Source organism: Canis aureus, chromosome 30 (genome assembly GCF_053574225.1).
Source record: "Canis aureus isolate CA01 chromosome 30, VMU_Caureus_v.1.0, whole genome shotgun sequence".
Taxonomy (NCBI): domain Eukaryota; kingdom Metazoa; phylum Chordata; class Mammalia; order Carnivora; family Canidae; genus Canis; species Canis aureus.
In genome coordinates, this window is record NC_135640.1 from 40,455,278 (window position 1) to 40,476,184 (window position 20,907).

Consider the following 20,907-nt stretch of genomic DNA (forward strand, 5'->3'; position numbering starts at 1 on the left):
GGATGCAAGGCTCAACAGACCCTTTCCGCTCGCCTGCCTTCCCAAGGGGCTGACATCGGCCTAAGTACGATGAACGGATAGAGACCCTGATCTTGACCCAGAGTCACCCCCCTTCCAAAACACACCTGTTTATGAAGGTCCCTTCTGAGGTTTTCCAGTGAGCTCCTCAGAGCATCCCAATCACACTGAGCTGTTGAAGTAGGGCTATTCAATCCTCAGTGCTCGGGCTCCCTGCTGATCTACTCTGATACCGAGGCCGGATTTTTAAAGTTAAGCAGAAACAGCATCTAGTGTCTGCAGTAGGACTGAGCACTTCTCTGAGAACAGACGTGAACGTGTGGCCCCAGGGCAGGACCCCACAAAGCCAGCATCTGGGAGCATAAGAAGGGGCTCCCACGAAGACAGCCAGCCATGAACCCACCTGCTTTATGCTCACTTTCTTCCAAAGTGAGCAGACAAGTCTGCAGCTACATAACCCATTTCAAAATCGTGCCAACAGAAAGCTGAACTGTGCGTATTCCAGATAAATCCCCCTCCTCTCTACAGAAGAGAGCGTTTATGGAGAATGGACGTCATGGAGTGAGGGCCCCTAAGGTGGAGACCTGGCCCACGCCCCCCTCGGATCAGGAGAGAAGGCCAGGAGGAGGCCAGGAGGGAAGCATCATAGGAATGCGAAGACAAGCACCGGTCACCGTCACCGTAACCTGCGCAGGCAGATCAGTGAGGGGTGGGGGAGGCCTCATTCACCTTCCTGTGCTTTCTCCAGCTTCAAGACCAAAGCTCAAATAGTCACATATTTATGCAAATAGGTCTTATCTTGAAACAGTTTTCCTTTGTTTAGACCTGGGGGCAAAGAAGGCCAGGCCTAGGGAGTCCTGAATTTCGCTAATGGTCGCCAGAGAAAGGCCTGTAATATCTTCAAATCTCACTGCATTTCCACGTTCCTTTTCAAGTCAGCTTCTCACATGGCTGCCTCAGCTCCTTCTCCTCTTGGAACACTCCAGAGACCTGGAAATAATTTAATTACTCCTGTCCCCAAAAGAACTAGGAACACAGCCATGAAAATGCATCTAAAGGGCTGATGTCACTGAATCGCTCTCACTGTAACCAAGCTTTATAACAATCCTGGAGAAAGAAGCCCAAAATGAAAGGGAAGGAAAGCCCCCTTCTTCAAAGCTCCCAACGCTGCTATCTAGACTCAGCCTCTGTAAATATTCCTGCAGACAGCGCCAAGCTGATGTAAACGATTGTGTCTACTCTGGAGTAGAGGCTCAGCTTTTTTTTTTTTTAAAGATTTTATTTATTGTCTGTGTAGAGGGCATGAGCAGGAGGAGGGGCAGAGGGAGAGAGAGAATCTCCAGCAGACTCCGTGATGAGCACGGAGCCTGACGTGGGGCTCAGTCTCATGACCCTGAGATTATGACCTGAGCCAGAATCAAGAGTCGGAAGCTTAACCGACTGAGCCACCCAGGCGCCCCGAGACTCAATTTAAAAGGTAAAATCCAAAAAAAAAAAAAAAAAGGTAAAATCCAAATCCATTACACCTAATTATGATCAGAACATCTATGAAGTTAATCCTGTATGCACAGGGAAAGATGAAAAATACCGGAAACAAGGTGGGTCGATGCTCTACTTTATCGCATCGAGAGGTTTGCCGTGGACCACACGGGCTCGGACGTTCCATTCCAGCAACACCCCCCAGCCCTCCTCTTTCCAGGACATTTTAAAATGAACAATAAGGGGCACCCGGGTGGCTCAGCGGTTGAGCATCTGCCTTTGGCTCAGGTCATGACCCCGGGGTCCTGGGATCGAGTCCTGCATCGGGCTCCCCAGAGGGAGCCTGCTTCTCCCTCTGCCTCTGTGTGTGCGTGTGTGCACGTGTGTGTGTCTTTCTCTCTCTGTCTCTCTCATGAATAAATAAAATCTTTTTTAAAAATGTAAAATAAAAAAATAAAATGAACAATAAGGCTTCCCAGTACTATCACCCTCCCAGGAGTATGGTTATCAGGGAATGTGGATTACTGAGGGCGCTCCTTGGCTTAAAAATCTGTTTGTGAACATGCCATTCTCTTTCATCAACTCCATGTATGAAAAGACATACGCATGCCATTCCCTCTGGAATGAAGGCAGGAGGGAACTGGGTGTTTCCCTGTTAGTGCCCCCGTCTGGCGCTGGGTCACTGTCGCGCCTACCCCGAATGCGACTGCTCAGTAGTCCAACACACAGACAAAACTCCAGCTTGTCTGTGGGTCCTCTACCCTGTCTTCTCCAGGCGAAGTCAGGCTGCACCCCGGGGATGACTCAGCCCCAGAACTCAGCACAGCAACCCAAACAGGTGGAGTTCCAGGGAGGCACGGCTCCCATCCCACGGTGGCATCCACGCTGGGTCTCAGAGGGCAGGGCGCCTCCAATGAGACATCTCCATAGCTGCCTTCGGAAAGACCAGGGACAAAACAATTTCACAACCTGTTAGCATTTTAGCATAAATACCAGGCTAATGTGACACCTGGAATTTCAAGTCATGCAAAGCAAAAAAAAAAAAAAAAACAATCATACTTCCTATTTGCCAGACAACCCAGAATCAAGCCACCTCTGCAAACCAAGGTGGGGGTCGGGGGGCCCCGAGGTCTGGACAGAGCACAGGGGATGCCAGACACTCGCAGGCTGTTAACCAGCCTTAGTTAGAGAAAAAAAAAAAAAAAGATACAGTACGTGTTGCACACCCAGTATCAGCGGCGGGGTTCCCCGACCCCTGCAGATTCTGGGGGAGATTCCATGCAATTGCATCGGAGTTTGGTTGGTTGCTGTGGTTCTACAGAAGCAAAGGTGGGTTCGTGTCCCTGGTGCTCGGTCCTCTTCCCCTGTTGTGTCTTTCACCGTCGGGCGGAGGTGGGAGCACAGGCGATACAATGGTAGAAATGTGACGAGGAATCGCAGCACTGACGATGGTGTCACAGGGGTCAGCTTGTCTCCGGAGGCCGACTGGGTTCCACTCTAGCCTCTACCACTTTGTAGCTCTTAGCCACCTGGGCCAATGACCGAGCCTCCGTTCGCCTCAGTTTCTTCCTCTGTACAATGGGCGTGATACTGGTTCCAGCAGAGGAATATGAGCAGCAGCGACAAGAAAGGGACAGGGCCCGTGGCTGCTCACACCTGACAGCCTCAGGACCCGTGGCCCGGGCGGGCCCTCGTTCTCCCCACCAGGCGGCCAGGGAGGGAAGCACCCTCTGCAGACGCCCAACCTCCGGCTCAGAGACAGAAGGAAGTGCCCAAACAAGCCCAGATCCAGCCAGCGTCTCCCTGGCTTCCGAGCTGGGCCTTTCTCCGCGCTGGGTGGGTTATTACGTCTATTTAAACCCGTAACCTAAGGACGATCATTATACCATCAGAAGCCTCTACTTATTTACGAATGGCACTGCAGACAGAGATAATGAATGCTTTTCCCAGGACACCTGGCCTCACCCCAAGAAAGCCAACATCACTCCTAGTCTCCAAAGACTGCTTCCAGCGCCAAGTGGGGCCCTTGTTTTCCGCGGCAAGCCTTCGCCATAAACACCGTGTCGCCCAGAGAGACACACCGCGCTCCCTAAGGGACAGGCACGCGTGGCTTTCTCGGTGGGTGCCTGTCGCAGCACGACTCCCAAACCCCGGTTCACCCTGCGTGAGTCCCCACATGACCCTCGTACGACCTCCGGCCTCCACGGAATCGCTTCTGATGAGTCCACGGACATGCCGCGGAAGAGCCGTTGTGACATCCCGAGGGACAAGAGCTGGCTCGCAGGCCACTTGCGATGTAGAAATAAAGGTTTTCCTTTTCTGGGTCAGACATTCTGGAGCTAACCTCTCCCAGGATGGGCGGAAAGAGAACGTAGGTAGAAACTCGTTGGCTCTTGTGTAAGAGGGTAATTACAGTCTGGGAGAAATAAATCTATTCAGAGCATGTTGAGACTGGACGAGACGGCAGAGGGGCCCCTGGAGGAGAGTGTAAAGGTGATGGCTTCGGCGCAGAGTGCCCCGCCGGGACGGCCTGGGTCCTGCCTCCCGCCCACGCCAGCTGCGCCCGCCTGCAGCGAGCCAAGTGATGGGGATGCTTCCAGTCACCGCCAGGAGAGATGCCCCCCCCCAAGGCCAGCACAGGCGCCCTGTGGGAAAACCCACGACCCACAACACCTGCAGGGCTTGCCGTCAGGGATAAACGTCTGGGCTTCTTCCCAGATAAATAAATAATAAATAAAATCTAAAAAACCCTGAACAATGGGGTCCGGAGAGCTTCCGGGTCGGTGTGCACGAGGAGGTGCTGGGAGGGTGGCGTGACCGCAGCCCAGGGCCCCTCCCCTACACCTCGCCTCTCTCCCCTCTGGCTCTTCTTGAGTTGTTTCCCATATTACGAGCCATTAATAGGAAGTAAACTGTTTTCCTGAGTTCCATGAGCAAACTCAAAGCTGAGGCGGGGTGGGGATACCCTGACTCTGAGGCTGCTTGGCCATAAGTACGAGGGACTGGCATCTGAAGGGGGCAGCCGCGTGGGGCTGCGCCCTTAGCCTGCGGGGCCTGGCTGACCCTAGGGGGTCAGTGAGAGGATGGAATTGAGTTACTGAGCACCCATGGGTGTCCAGAGAATCGGTTATGGCGTGGAAGAGAAAGCCGACAGTGTCGGCATCAGAGCACGACAAGTCACGCTGCTCCGGCCAGCCAAGCCTGGGCAGGGCGTGCGCTCGGCACCCATCACGGGCTCTGCGAGGCGCCCCATGCTGCTTCCGGCCACGCAAGTCCTCATACCCCATGTAGGACACGGGGGCGGGAGGTGCCGATGAACCAGATCTCTGCCAAGGCGTTGCTTTGGCATATGGGAGTCTTCAGGCTCTGCAGGAAAAAGTCAAGGACGGGGCACCCAGGGGGCAGGGCAGGCCCGGCTCTATCCCTTGGCGGCCCGCAGAGAGACTCACGACCCCACGGGAAGCAGGGGGTCCCAGAGGGAGAACGGGACCCCCGCTCCCATCCAGATGGCCAAAGACGGGATTACGTACTCCACGCCCGTGGTCCAGGCTGGACGTGTCCCTGTCACTGGCTCAGGTGCCATCCACACGTCCCTTGTCAGGGCTGAGTCAGGGAGAGGAGAAAGATACGGGCTGATCGTATGGAGTGAGCCGAGGAAGGGGAGGGTGACTCCCTGGAAACCACGCATCTGTATTTCTTTCCGACCTTGGTTTGCAGGCCCCATGTGGGTGGCATTATTGACTCCCCTCCTTGAGAACTCTACGGAGCACAGAAAAAGCATGATGGGGTGGACGGAGGGTTCAAGACGCCTGAAACCCCGATGTGGGGGCAGAGGGTGGGGAGGGGGGTAGATCCTAAATGAAGGAGGGTGACTCGGTTGCTGGAAGCGTCCTGCCCGATGCAGCGGTCCGAGAACATGAGGGCCTGGAGCCATAGGAGAGGCCGTGGCTTGTCCCCATCTTCCGCTGACGCACAGGTGTTAAGAAACCTCCCTCCGGGGACACGTTGCAGGAGAAACTCTGGCTCGATGCCTCCCCAAAACGGCGCCCTCAACCGTGCCATGGTCAGCCAAGATGCTGGGCCCACGGCCTCGGCGGCGACCTCCGCCCAAGTTCCCGTAGCCCGACAGCAGGCAGATCCCATCAGGGGGGCCGCCCACCAGGGGGCGGGGGTGCGTGGGCTGCGGGCTGGAAGGCCACCGTGGCACTCGGCCCCCCACCCGGACCCACTCGGGGAGGCCGGGGCATGACACCCGACTGGCCACCGGCCTGCCCCAAGGACAGCTCAACCCACAGCCGTGACAAGGCCATGACGCGCTCCCGTGTCCTCATTTGGCCAAGAAAACCCAACACGTAAAAGTCAAGCACTCTGAAGAAACCCGTAAAATGAAACAAGATCCCGAGTGTGCGTTGCCACTTACCTGCGGGAGGTGGGCAGCTTCCAAGAACACGCTGCGGGCAGCGGGCAGGGGAAGGAGGACGAGGGGGGCGGGCGGCTACGCTGCATTTAGCTTTTTAATGAGGACGCACCATTTCTGCGATGGTCTTAAAATAAACACAGTTAGGGGCACCTGGGTGGGTCCACCGGTGGGACGCCCGGCTCTTGATTTCAGCTCAGGCCAGGATCTCAGGGTCGTGGGTTCGAGCCCCACATGGGGCTCTGCGCTCAGCATGGAGTCTGCTTGAGATTTTCTCTCTCCCCCTCTGCCCCTCGACCCCACCCCCGTGCTCTTTCTCTCGCTCACTCATGCACGCACTCTCTCTCTCTCTCTCAAATAAATAATCTTTAAAATATAAGAAAGATCTTAAAAAGATAAATAAACACAGCTTCACCATCCCCTTTCTAAACTTGCTTTTCTGGCAACTAAACATCAAGGCCTCTAAAAATGGCCAAGTGCTAAGTCCGCCTCCCAGCTTCCCCTCTAGGCCTCGGGGCCAGCCCTGGGCGCTCCGCACCTCCTCCCCAGGGGCACTGTCAAAGGGACTCGGTCCCCATCTGCCAGTAACAGAGAGGATGCCCGCGGCCCCCAGCCAGCTGCCCCCAGCACCCTCCCACCCACCCCCACCCCCCGCCACCGCCCTGTTTCACAAAAGCACTGGGCACCTGCTTGCTGGCCCAGCCCCTTCCAGCCCTCGTGGGCCATTCTGGTCTCGACATCCTGCATCGCTGCCGTCAGCTTCCTCTCGTACCCCAATATATTCTAAAGACTTCCCCACGCTCGTCACAGGGATAATATAGCAGGTGACTCCTCCGGCATTGGCAAGGGGTAGGAGGACAGGAGCGTCCTCCGAGGCTGCCGGGGAGCAGCGCTCTGGTGACGGATCCTAGAATACCTGGTCATACCTGCCACCTGGCAGCCCCGGGTGCACCCCCGATCGACTCCCCTGCTCGCGCCTGAGGTCACACAGCAGGTGGCACACCTGCCACCTGGCAGCCCCGGGTGTACCCCCGATCGACTCCCCTGCTCGCACCTGCAGAGTCAGGGAGGGGAGGCCACCACGCAAGTTCACTGCAGCTTCGCATTATGGTGGGAGAGAGCAGATGACTCCATTATCCATCAGTGGAAGATGAAGAGACAGCCCCGGCCCACCCAGAGCCCTGAACTGTAGTGAAGCGAACGAAGCAGAGCCGCAACCTGTCCTCCAGCGGGGACAGGAGCAGAATCCCGGGGCCGGGGTTGTGGGGCTGACAATCCCTCCCCCTCCAGCAGGGCCCACACGCTGTGCCCCACTGTCTGCTCAACGGCACGCGTGAGACCTGGCAGTAAAACGTAGAAGCAAGGGCAAGCCTGGTATTTCAGAGAAAGTTTCCTAGGTTTTTTTTTTTACAGATACTTTTCATTTATTTATTTATTTTTTATTTTTTTATTTTTTTATTTTTTATTTATTTATGATAGAGAGAGAAAGAGAGGCAGAGACACAGGCAGAGGGAGAAACAGGCTCCATCCTTGCCAGGAGCCCGACATGGGACTTGATCCCAGGACTCTAGGACCACGCCCTGGGCCAAAGGCAGGCACCAAACCACTGAGCCACCCAGGGATCCCCAATACTTTTCATTAAAAAAAAAAAACTTGGGAAGCCCCAGTGGCGCAGCGGTTTAGCGCCGCCTGCAGCCCAGGGTGTAATCCTGGAGACCCTGGATCGAGTCCCACATCAGGCTCTCTGCATGGAGCCTGCTTCTCCCTCTGCCTGTGTCTCTGCCTCTCTCTCTCTCTCTGTGTGTGTCTCTATGAATAAATAAAATCTTTAAAAAAATAAATAAAAAATTTTTTAAAATCTTTTAAATTATTTATGAAAAAATAAATAAATAAAAAATAAAATAAATTATTTATGGCATTTGACCAGTCTAATAAGTCATTTCAGCCCAGGAACAACCCCTGACTGTAAAATGAACTCTACATAGTATCCAGATGGCTCAAATCTAGGTGTCATACATACACATGTACAGATACATACACACAAATGTAAGCATTTTATTGAGATGTGATTCACGCAGCATTTAATTTGCCCATTTAAACTGTACAGTTTGGCCCACCTGGGGGGCCTAGTCGGTGAAGCATCTGCCTTCGGCTCAGGTCATGATCCCAGGGTCCTGGGATCCAGTCCCACATCAAGCTCCCTGCTCAGTGGGGTGTCTGCTTCTCCCTCTCTCCGACCCTCCTCCCGGCTTGTTCTCTCTCTCTCTGTCTCAAATAAATTAGTAAAATCTTTCTAAAAAAATAAACTGTAAAATTAAATGGCTTTTCCTTTAAGATTCATTTATTTATCTAAGAGAGAGAGAGAGAATGAGAGTGAACAGAGGGAGGGGCAGAGGGAAAGAATCTCCAGCAGACTCCCCGCTGAGCATGGAGACCGACGTGGGGCTCGATTCCAGGACCCTGAGATCATGACCTGAGCCGAAATCAAGAGTCGGATGCTTAACCGACCGCCTGAGCCACCCAGGCGCCCCCAATTCAATGGCTTTTAACATATTTTGCAGACTTGTCCGACACCACCGCCATCACTTTGAGGCCATTATCCTCACCCCACAAAGCCACCCTGCACCCAGGGGCAGTCACTCTGCATTCCACTCCCCACCCCCAATGCCCGGCGACCCCAAACCTTCTTCCCATCTCTATGGATCCAGCCATCCTGGGTAGGCCACGTAAATGAAGCCATTTGAGACATGCCTTCTGGGACTAGCCGCTCCCACTCCACACTGTGTCTCCAAGGCCCGTGCATGTAGCAGGTACCAGAACCCCCTTCCTTTTTCAAGGCTAAATAATAGTCCACCGTGCGGCGCTACCATGTTTCATTTATCCATTTGTCAGTTGATAGATCAAATTTTCTTTTTTTTAAGGTTCTTAAGGTGTCCATATTTTCAATAATCTGAAAACCAAATAACTTCGCTCCCCCACTCCCACACCACCCCAGCTCGAAGTTTGCTCCCTTGGCAGGGAAAGCTCCACAGCGGGCGACCACGCTCCAGCTCACCTTCTCGTGGGCTGACCTGGCCACACTGGAGACTTGCTGCACCGCCAGCTCCAGGGGCTGCTGCAGCGGGTCCTCCTGGAAAGACAGGAGCAGTGGGCCCTGGAACAGAAGGAGAGGCACGATGAGGGCAGGTCAGCACGGGGCAGCCCTCCTCCACCGTCGTATACTCCCCACAAAGCTCTGCAAACCCGGGCACAGGTAACCTGACTCCTTCCAGTTAAATCTCCTAAACAGCAGCCGTGGGCAGCTACCGCTAAGTCCATGTGCCCGAGGACCTGCTCGCGGTAGAATGTGCTCGGCGCTGGCGTCAGTTACCAGAGCGGGATGGGGGGCAAGAAGCACAGGGACAAAAGCAGAGATGGGGTGATGGAGATGGCAAGGGGGGTTCTGAATGCTCACGTATTCAGGAAAGAGCAGGGTGCTGGGTGGCTCTGAGGTCCAGCACACTATCTGGCCAAGGGTTCGAGGGCTCTGTCCTCCGCTTCCTTTGCCAAAAGCTGGCGCTCTCTCTGGTTTTAGAGAATCACCTCTCCCCGCTCCACATGGGGACACCCCTTCTCCTCTCCCACCACCCAAGTGGTGAGGGGGCAGGAACCCCCCAGGGGCCAGCCACCTCTTCCTGGAATTTGAGATTCCTGAGCTAAAAATGAACCAGCCTGCTGGCCTTGCCCAAGGAGTGGGTTCCCGAGACCCTGCTTCTTGGACCTTTGGGGCTGCTGGGCTCCTGCCCTCTCTCCAGCATCTCCCAGTTCAGCTCTGCCTTCAGCTCTGTGCCCCCACCCACACCCCACGAGTAAACTCTTCCATGGCTTGTCCACCGTGTGCATCTTGGTTCTTGCAACCAAAATTCTCCAAATGAGGGAGGTACAATTAAATTAACAGGAACACCAGGCAACAAGGCTGATGTCTGATAAAAGAATAAATCAGGGCTAAAGCTGGGATAGTCAACCAAGCCTTGGCCTTTTTACTTTTATTCTAAGATTTTTTATTTTAGTTATTCATGGAGACCCAGAGAGAGGCAGAGACACAGGCAGAGGGAGAAGCAGGCTCTCTGTGGGGAGCCCGATGCAGGACTCAATCCCAGGACCCCGGGGTCACGCCCTGAGCCAGAGGCGGACGCTCAACCGCTGAGCCACCCAGGGGCCCCTCAGCCTTTTTAAAAATAAGTTCTGGTGGGAGGCCAAACGCTTACGCCGACAACACAGCCCTGGGATAAACCCTTCCTGATGCTGTAAGAAGTGCCTCACAGTCTTGTAAGCTCCAACTGGGTGGTCAAAAAACATATATTCAACCTCACAACTTCCCACCACGTCATCTGTGTCAGACTCCACTGGAGCGAGCTGTTTGCAACCACAAGCCGTGATCGAGGGCAGAGGAATAAAATGGTACCAAATGGCACCAAAGGTCTTCTGGCAAGTGCGGCGCAAATGAGCGAGCAGTGAAGTTATCCTGGGACTATTTCTTAAGACCTCCAGATGACCACGAGTGAATCTAAAGACCCAGAACGTTCTCACTTAGGCGCTTCCAACCCCGCCCTGCTTTAGCGACATCGATCTCACCCCCTACAAGTCATCAGGGGAGAATGAGATCTACTTCTCAACAGCGATGAAGTCACCCGGCTGCTCCACAGACATTCTCCGTGGCTGGAGCCTGATTGGGGCCGGGTGAGGGCTGGGGTGGCCAGGCCGGCAGGCTGAGAGCACCCCGAGCCCAGCAGGGGTGGTCGTGGCCACCTATGCTACAGGTGCAGCACCCTGGGGCCTCGGGATCCATGGATGCGGCCCACACCCCTCTGCCACCTTCTGGACTGAAACCCAGAAAAGATTCTGTTGGGAAATGTCATGTCAAGGGGCACGCTCACAAAGGAAACGAATTACCGAGTTAAAATAAAGACCCAGGGGTTCCCTTTCCCTTCCAAAGGGCCCAATCCTTGGGTTGCAGGAAGCCCAGCGTGCAGTGGGAGACGACCCCGAGCTCCCGCACCGCTCACGACTCTGGCCCTGTGCAGACGCCACCCCACTCGGGCTAGAGCAGGACTTTTCGTTCACGGGGAAGAAAGTGACACGCAGGAGTCCCCAGGAAAACAAGCAGGAAAGCGCGAGGAGGACTGGCTCCACGCGAGGTGAAAACACGCCACAGAACCTGCGCAGCTCAGGGGACGCCTGGGGGGCTCAGCGGTTGAGCATCTACCTTTGGCCCAGGTCATGATCCCGGAGTCCCGGGATCGAGTCCCACGTTGGGATCCCTGCATGGAGCCTGCTTCTCCCTCTGCCTGGGTCTCTGCCTCTCTCTCTGCGTCTCTCATGAATAAATAAATAAAATCTTCTAAAAGAACAAGGAAAAGAACCTGCGCAGCTCAAACTGTGGGGTGCAGGTGCATGAAGGCGCCGACGACCCAGTGCACCAGAACAGTGTGTCCAGAGCACCCCCGAACGCACGTAGAAACTTCGTGTATGACAAACGTGGCATCCCAAATCATGGGTTTAAAAAAAAAAAAGGATTAAAAAAAATCAGGATGTGGGAGGAACCCCCAACGGAGTACACACGCTAACGAACGAAGCTAACCGCATTACCGATGGATGCCATCATCCCCCCCGCGCCCCAAAGGGGTGGGAAAACACAGATCTAGCCCAAGAAACTGTGGGGGGGGCAACATCCTGACGGCACAGAGGCGTAACCAGGTCAGAACGTGTGTCTCTCACGGGGGTGCGGGTTAGTAACGCAGAGACCACTTTATCTGTACACGAGACGCGACCAAATAAGCAAATCTGTTAGAGGCAGGAAGGCCGGACGCCTCCTCTGGGAGAGGACGGACACAGGTGAGAAACGGAGTTGACACCGAGCTCGGCTGTCGAACTGGAAGTTGACGTATCAGCACAGACACACCGAGCGGCACAGAACCACGGACTCACACTCACTTCCTAGCTCTGCCCACTCAAGGGGTCTAGAAGCCAGGAGAGCCCAGCAGCGATGAGCACGTCCGATGCCCAGGCCTTGGCTTCTAAACCCTCCTCCAATAGAGGCATCATCGGCGCTGCTTGGAGAAGGGGCTGAACCCAGGGCTGGGAGAGCGGAAGATTAAAAAAAAATTACAAGATGAGTCTAGAACAAACCTGCTGTGCATCATGAAGAATGGAAGCGCTACGTCGATATACGTTTGTGCGTCTCGATGGCAAAACGCAAGAGGCCAACACGAGAGCAGTTCGGGCCACAGAGGCAGCAGCCACGGCGTCGGAGTAGAAGCCGGAGGATAAAATAAAGATCCGTGAGGCCACACGGACGGACGCAAGCCACCGAGTCCGTGGAGGAGAGGCGGCCGCTCGCTCGTTGTCGCAGGGGAACTGCAGTGAGTCCACGGAGATGGAGGGGAGGGGCAGAGAACCGTCACCGAGCGGCACAGATGCGCGGCCGATGCCGAACCGGGGAGCAGGAGGTCGAGGAGTAACAGCCTCGGAGTGGCTCCCCGAGGTTACCTGCCCAGCACCAAGGGGGCGACGATGGGGTGGCTCCCCAAGGTTACGTGCTCAGCACCAAGGGGGCGATGACAGGTGGCTCCCCAAGGTTACGTGCTCAGCACCAAGGGGGCGATGACAGGTGGCTCCCCAAGGTTACGTGCTCAGCACCAAGGGGGCGATGACAGGTGGCTCCCCAAGGTTACCTGGCTCAGCACTAAGGGGGTGATGACGGGGTGGCTCCTCGAGGTTACCTGCTCAGCACCAAGGGGGTGACAACAGGTGGCTCCCCAAGGTTACCTGCTCACACCAAGGGGGTGATGACGGGGTGGCTCCCCGAGGTTACCTGCTCAGCACCAAGGGGGTGACAACGGAAGAAGAGGCGCACGGTGCAGGGAAGAAACCCGGGCAGGAACCGCCCACACCAAGGGATCAAGGCCAATGTCCCGGTGCTAAGTCCCCTGATGTCACAGACCCACAATCCAGGACATTTAATAGGGACACATCACTTCCGGGGTTTGGCGAACCTCATCCCAGGCCCGCGAAAGCACCACATTGAGGGACATTTGGCAAAAATAATAACCATCGATTCCCGGCCCCCCCCTCGGCTTGGAGTTGTCAAGGTGGGGACAAACAAGACTGCGGAACCCTTACAGACTTTGCGAGGCGGTGGGAGAAGGCGTGGCTCAGTGCCATGTGGCACCTGATGGGATTCTGGAACAATGCGAGGATAATGAAAGGATGCGGTAGACGGGCTGCAATTCCAGTAGGGCCTCCAGTTCGGGGCTCTGTGCCAGCGGTAATTTCCTCCATGTCACATTATTAGTATCACGGCACCAAGGAATTACGGTAACATTGTGCCAATGTTAACTTCTGGGTTCTGATGGTGCAAGGTGGTTATGTGAGGCCGGGTGAGGCATAGATGGGAACTCTGAATTCTTTTTGCAACTTTTCTATGTATCTAAAAGCAGGAAAAAAATTAAAAGTTTTTTTTTTTAATATTTTATTTATTTATTTATCAGAGATACACACAGAGAGAGGCAGAGACACAGGAGGAGGGAGAAGCAGGCTCCATGCAGGGAGCCCGACGCGGGACTTGATCCTGGGACTCCGGGATCATGCCCTGGGCCAAAGGCAGGCGCTAAACCACTGAGCCACCCAGAGATCCCAAGTTTGTTTTTTTTTTTTTTTTAAAGGGAGACTTTACAAGATAACAGCCCACCTTCGCTGGCTATTTGCTAGACACCTCACACAGAACCGCACCCCACCCGGAGAGGGATCTGTTTTCCAGGCTGAGCCCACAGCCGTCCGCTTTTACAGACGAGGCACAGAGAGGGCATCGGGCTGGCCCTGAGGTCACACAGCCCCAGAGCTGCCTTCCAGCTTCCTCTGCGCTCAAGGAGCCCCCCTCCCCTCCCAGCAACCCACGACCTGGCCGATGGGAATGGAAGTTAGCTTTGGCTGCCTTTTAGTTGACGTTAACACTACACCCACTCTTCCTTCTCCTCAATTCCTGTCTCTTTGGGAGAATGGGCGAGGGCAAAGAACAGCCGGAACTGGCGCCTATTCCCGGGTTTCATATTGACAATTTGCAAAGTCATCAGTGCGCCTCCTTTACTGTTGATTCTTCCGAAGTGAAAAACAAAGCACATTAAACAGCTTGTTTTGCCCGGGCTTGGCCGGCTCCCAAGCAGGGGAAGGCCTGCGTCCAGACGGGGTGAAGCACGTCGCCACGGTTCCTCCCCCGCCAGAGACAGGTTTCTGCTGGGGCCTGTCATTCATCGACCCCCACCCGCACCCCCACCCGCAGCCACCACGGGCTCCCAGCCAGCTCTGGAGCCAGCCTTGTGCAGGGCACCAAGGTGGCTGTGTCTGCACACACAGGGCTCCGGGCTGGCTCACCATCCCCGGAGCTCACAGGGTGCAGGGGACGAGAGCAGGTGGCCTGGGTGGGGGCGGGGACAGCATCCTCTCGGAAGCGGAGGATCGGAAGCGGAGGATCGGGGACCTGAGCCCCGAGACCTGCAGGTTCACACAAGTTCAAGAAGGAGAAAGGTTAATGAAGTGCTCGAGACGAAAGGAACGACCCATGGGAGGGCCCCACACGGGAGAGAACCCCGAATGTCTGAGCAGCCCAAAGGCGACGGGTTAAGTCCATGGCCCGGGCCCAAAGTCACCTTCACGGTCTCCCCAGCCCAGCTGGCCTCCTACGCTGTGGCCACAGACGCCGCTCAAGGAGTTCAGATGTTTGTGAGCGCCACTCAAAGCTCGTGGGGAAATCGGAAAGCTGTAAAGTCCTGTCGCTTTGTTTACTTTTTAAAATGTCAAAGCTCATATACGAGTCAGAGCTATTAATAACACGTTGTAAGTTCACGCGGCGGCGTCTTTTTTATTTTTTTAGTTAACACAAAGACCACAAATTGTCCCACAGTCTCGGTCATCTGCATGGAGAACATTCCTCCGGAAAAAAAAAAAATCCTCAGGCAAACGACTAAAGCAACAAACGGCTTGGGTGACCCTCCTAACTCAGGGCCCTCAGCCAAGCTGGGCGGGCCCGTTTCTAGACAAGTCCACAACACCAGCCACAGGACATGGCCCTCGCTCGGGAACCACTGCTCCCCACGTGTGGTCCAGCGGCGGCAGCAGCAGCAGCCTTGGGAGGCAGGGCCACCCTGGCTTCCAGAGCCGCTGGGGGGGGGGTTGGGGGTGCGCACCACCACGGCTGGGGTCCCTGATGAGCGCCACAAACCACCCATGAACGTTCACAGGAGCGCAGGGGTTCTGGAGGGAGAACCTCTGCTGCTGCCTTTGGATAACGGGGTATTAGTTTCCAGTCTGGTGACTGAGCCGGCTTCCTGTGCTCCGTGACTGAACTGTCACCAGATCAACGGGAATCCGGTGTTGGCGGCACCAGAGAGGACACGTGTCGCCGGTGGCGGGGAGAGGGGGCTGACAGGCGGCTGGCGCAGGGACAGGTGTGCCTCTGCGGGCTCCTCACTGGGGAGAAGCGACCTGAGGAGCCTGTGGAAACCTACGGCGTCTGCACTGGGGGGTGTGGGGAGCGCGCAGACTTTCTCGAAGCTCTCGGGGCAGCTCGCCTGTGCTCCCTAGGCACCTGGCGTCTGTCCGACCAGCTGGCGCAGCAGCGAGGGCTTGGGTGTCCCCCCCAAGTCACCATCCTGCCTGATTTACAAATGCTTCTGGAGCAAGGGCTGGAATGCCAGGGGCCCGTCTGCCACGGTCGCTGGTGGTCCAGGGTGCAAGGAGAGAGAGGCCGCAGGTTCCCCATCGGCCCTCGGCTGCCGGGAGATACGAGCCCCGTGGTTAGGGCAGCAGGTGAAACAACATCGCCCTTTCACCCTTTGCATCTGTGCCTCAATTAAGGGAGCATTTGGGTCGCCAAGTTGAACTTGCTGCCCATGGCGGAATGTGACAACGGATGAGGGCGGGCCACACTGACCCCTGCCCAGGAGCCAGGGCAGCCGGGGCAAGCCTCTGCAGCAGACAGGAGGCGCTCTGCTACCAGGGTTTAGGGTCCCTTCCAGTCTTTTTTTTTTTTTTTTTTTTTTTTTTTTTTAAGATTTCATCCATTCATTCATGAGAGACATACAGAGAGGCAGAGACACAGGCAGAGGGAGAAGCAGGCTCCCTGCGAGGACTCAATCCCAGGACCCCAGGACCATGCCCTGAGCCAAAGGCAGACGCTCAACCGCTGAGCCACCCAGGCGTCCCCCTCTTTCCAGGCTTAAAATTCAAAACTGGAGCAGAGCTTCAATTGGGAGGAGCTCCTGCCTCCATCCACAGGGAATCCCATCTGCGTGGAAGGTGCCAGGCTCGATTAACTCCCATCCAGCGCGTCCTCAAGCCCCAGGGACGGGCCGAGAAGTGGTCTCCCTCGGCAGGCAGGGGCGGAAGAGCGCCACTAAGCTGTTGCTCTCCAGAGGCCAGTGGGCTGGGAGTGTCAACCCTATTCGGGGATTAGTGGGAATGGAGCCGGAGGAGGACTCGGAGAAACTCCCGCAGGCAGGTCAGGACACCCACTCCCGCAACACCAGTTCCTGCTCCCCCAGGCCGCCGTCTATGCAGCAAGAGAGGTGGCCCGAGACAGGGCAGGGTATGACAAGTCACTTACCCAGATCCTATCTGTCTGCCAAGCCTGTCATTTGGATTCAAATCAAGCAACACTTACTTGCAGGCATCGGGAGGGCAGAGGGACACCACACACACACACACACACACACACAAAACCAATCCACCCCTGACAACACAATCACAACCAACCCACGTCTTCGCAAAACCACCAGAGAAGACTTTGCACAATTTCGTCTTGAGCTCGGTGCCTGTCACTTCCAGGCAGGAGCCTGGAAAAACTGACGTCTAAGGCTCTGTCTGCAGTGCATGGCCAGGAGCAGGTGGAGAACAGAGAGCAGACAAGCCGAATCTTGGCCTCCCAGAACACAGAGCCCCTCCAACTCCCACGCAAAAATGCAGGTGACTTGGGCAAAACCCTCAGGCTTTTTTTTTTTGTGTGTGTGTTCTCCGCTTTACCTGACTGGCCAAAGACAAATTCCAGAGCAGAGCGCTCCTCCTTTCTTCCTCAACACGCCAGGCACGTGGGTAATCTGGAAGCATCATATCCTATTTCCCGAAGCCAATCGAGAAACGTCAGGACACAAAGCAACACGATTTAAGCAGGACTATCCCAAATCTGCAGGAGGCAGGGTCAGGCCTCCGCACCGGAAGCTCCATCAGGAGGCCCACAGTGAGAAGTGAAGGGTTCTCATCATTCAGCCCACACGTGCTCAAATTCCAGGGAGACCTGGGACAAGGCTCCCACCTGTTCACACAACCAGCCCAAAGTAAACTCTGCCACAGAGCCCAGGCCTGTGATGCCAGGTCAGTTAGGGGGTTAAAGACAACAACTTCCTGGGGAAACAAATCTGTGTTTGCAGGCACCTGGGTGGCTCCGTGGTTGAGCGTCTGCCTTCGGCCCAGGGCATGACCCCGGAGTCCTGGGATCGAGTCCTGCATCGGGCTCCCCGCAGGGAGCCTGCTTCTCCCTCTGCCTGTGTCTGCCTCTCTCTCTGGGTCTCTCATGAATAAATAAATAAAATCTTTAAAAAAAAAAATCTGTGTTTGCTCACACATGTGAGATCACCTGGCTTTAGGTCTCCCACAAGAGATGGGGTGGTTCCGGGGCACCTGGCTGGCTCAGTCAGTAGAGCATGTGATTCTTGATCTCAAGGTTGTGAGTTCAAGCCCCATGTCGGGTGCAGAGTCTGCTTAAGAGACAGGAGAGAGGAAGAGACGGGGCAGTTCCCCTGAATAGGACGTGTCCAGCTCGGGACAGCAGGGCACAGATTCTAGCCATCCAGACACACGGAGCCAACTGACCTTGAAGGCTTTTTTCATCTAAAAGGTACAGTATAATTTTTTCAATAGTTCAGAACATGGTCTTTTGAGTTGATGAATTTATACTCCTCTATGCTCAAAGATTATTGTTTTTTTAAAAAGCCATGGCCGGGGATCCCTGGGTGGCTCAGTGGTTTAGGGCCTGCCTTTGGCCCAAGGCGCGATCCTGGAGTCCCGGGATTGAGTCCTGTGTCGGGCTCCCGGCATAGAGCCTGCTTCTCCCTCCTCCTGTGTGTGTGTGTGTGTGTGTGTGTGTGTGTGTCTCTCTCTATCATAAATAAATAAATAAATCTTTAAAAAAAAAAAAAAAAGCCATGGCCGTGTGAGTCAGGGCCATGGCGCAAAGACCAGCCACCGGGCCCCGCTGTGGAAATATTTTGGAGGGTGAGCGATCCAGACACGAAGCCCTCACTATATTTAATGCGAATGGCCACAGGCTTCGCAAGCAGGTGTAGGAACGCGAAAGCTCGGGTAATGAGCAGACGCTGGGAGGCACTTCCCCAAACACACCAGGCCCTAATTCCTCTTTGGGAAAGCCTCGAAATAGTAGACGGCAGGAGCCTGTCGGGGAAACGAAGACGCCTTAAAAGTAAAAATAAGTCAGCAAGGAGATAACCACGGGGGGAACCCCACCTCTGGAGAGCGTGGCCGCAGAGCGAAGCAGTAAGCCCCGAGCTTTGAGGCGGGAGGGAGCTGAGTTCAACCCCCGGCTCTGCTCCCCACAGGCCGTGCGACCTTGGGCAGGTCACCTCACCTGTGCGGGCCTCAGTTTACCCGCCTGTAAAATGCGGGCGACACGACCGTCCCAGGAGCCGTGAGGGTCTAAAGAAGAGATACAGGCACTGCAAGTTCCCCAGGACCATGTCTGGCAAGTGGCTGGCCCTCAACACGCGGCCAACTCCCTCTACAAGCCAAAGGGCGCTAACCTTTTGGACACCTTTTGGACACCTTTTGGAAAGACGTGCTCGGGGGGAAAAAAAAAATCATGTCTGCAGACGGAGTCATATTTGGGTCACAGTTATTCATCTGCCAGGTGCGAAGGCAGTGAGCATCCAGCGGGTGCCGGAGCCCACCTGGGACTCCACGGAAGGGCAGGGGGCCCCTCTGCAGAGTCCCTCCAGGGTGGGCGCGCGCTCGGGGCAGGGGGAGCCCCCAGCCTGGCGCACCTGGCCGGTGGGGACTCGCGCCCCAGGGCTTTGTCTCGGCTCCCCATCAGGGGTCCCCCCCGCGCTCCTGGGTCTGCCTCCTAACTTTCAGGAATGCTCTGCCGCGGGGGAGGCTGGCTTCCTCCGGTGCGGGGCCGCGGCGGGGCTTGGGGGACGGGCTCCGCGCCACCGCCCGCGCAGACACTCACCCCTTTCCGTCTGGCCTCCTCATTCAGGGCGGTCACCCAGGCGGCCTGCCACTGGCTCCTCCAGCTGTGCAGCGTCAGGATCCAGGCGAGCAGCGCGTCGCCCTCGGGGCGCCGGCCCTCGCCAGGCTCTGCAGCCCGCCGCGGGGCCCGGGGTCGCGCCCTGGCCCGCGCCCACTGCGCCAGGTACAGGCCCACGGTGCCCAGGGCCGCGACGAAGAGCGACACCAAGACCAGCCACTGGACCTCACCGAGCCACGAGCTCAGGCGGGACATGGCGATGGCGCATCGCCCGCGCGCCTCGCCCCAAGTTGCCAGGGCGGCCCCCGGCCGGGGCGCAGAGCCCGCGGGCGGCGAGCTCAGGGCATGAGCGCGCGGCCGGCGGGGCTCGCGGGGGGCGTGGAGGGGGCGCGGCGGGGCCCCGGGGAGGGGTGGGGGCCGAGCGGGAGGAGACGCGCGGCTCGGGATGCGCCCCGGCCCCGCACACCTGGGAAATGGGGCCGCGGCGCTCGGCGGCCCGCGCGGCGTCTGGGCAGGTCCCGGGCCGCGGAGGGCGCGCTTCCTCCTCCGCGCGCCGCCCCGGGCGTCCCGCCCGCGGCCCAGCAGTGGCCGGAGGAGGCTCGGGCCGGGGCGGGCCGGGGGCGGGGCCTGCGGGGCCAGCACCGCCCCTGCACCCGGGGCCCCCTCCCCCCGCCCGGCCCCTTAAAGGCCCCGCGCGCGCCTCCCCGCCCCCCTCTCCGCGCCCCTCCACGTGCGCGCGCGCCGCTCGGGCCTCGGGTGACGGCGACCGGGGCCGCGGGCGGGGCGTGGGGGTGGGGGTGGGGGTGGGGCTTTCCGCTTAGCGCGACCCCAGGGCTGCGCTGGGCCGGGCCGCCTGGGCTCCCGCGCGCGCATGGGGGGGCGCGCCTGGGCGCGCGCGCAAGGGTGGTTTCTAGGAGCACCATCTGCCCAGCGGCCAGACACTGCCTGCTTTTCACACACTCGGAAAGTCCCTAGGAATCCACAACTCGCACCCCCAAGTCTGCGGGGCCTGGAGCCTCGCCCCTGGGCTGCACGCCCACGCCCAACGGGGGGGGCTCCGGAAAACGCCCCAACTCGGCAGGGGTGTGTGCAAGTGTGCGTGCGCGCGTGTGCGTGCGCGACCTGCCCCTGCGCTCCTCGCCGCCGTGCACGCTCAGCCCCCAATAGTAGGAACGGCCGCGGAACGCTAGCCTGGGGGCCGCCCAGGCCAGATGAAAGGCCTGAATCACAACCTAGTGAAGCGCAGGCATGTTCCGCAGCTCCCAGGACAGGACAAGGAGGACCTGACCTTGAGTTGGGTTGGGTGCGCCCAAGCGCTCGGCCTCGTCTCACCTGGCATTCCCGGGACATCAGTGGGGGTTCTGGCTCTGCTGTGGCAGCGGAGGGGTCGTCCCTTGTCCCCCCTCGACCCCTCCCTGCCACGACGGTGCTGGCAGAGAGAAGCCTTAGTGCGGGGAGTTTGCTAAGGACGCCCGCAGGTTTGGCAGATCCAGGATTAGGAACCTCCATCCGGTTCGCAGGCTAATGCCACTTTTGACACTTATTAGGCAAAAGCCCCGGAAACAGTAGAGCAAAGAGAAACACAGATGGTGGGATGCACCTGCGCTGGATACCAAGTGTTAAAGACAGGGGTGAGGTGCCTCCTGGAAGAGGGGAGGTCAGTAGAAGGGTACAAGGGCATATGAGGAAGCATTCGTGTGTT

At 57.0% G+C, this 20,907-nt stretch overlaps 1 protein-coding gene across 3 annotated transcripts in view; it reads right to left on the bottom strand.

The window, feature by feature from the left end:
• Positions 1-19,604, bottom strand: part of C2CD2 (C2 calcium dependent domain containing 2) — a 57,183-nt gene extending 37,579 nt beyond the window's left edge. For 2 of the 3 annotated variants that reach the window (XR_013368925.1, XM_077879283.1), the window contains exons 1-2: positions 19,188-19,604; positions 8,970-9,068 (exon numbers count right to left, since the gene is read on the bottom strand). Coding sequence is in view for 2 of the 3 variants with exons in the window: in XM_077879283.1 (XP_077735409.1) it covers positions 8,970-9,068; positions 19,188-19,460 (372 nt within the window). In the remaining variant the exon portion in view is untranslated. The remainder of the gene's footprint in view (positions 1-8,969; positions 9,069-19,187) is intronic. The other variant, XM_077879285.1, reaches the window with a different exon arrangement.
• Positions 19,605-20,907: the final 1,303 nt, after the last annotated feature.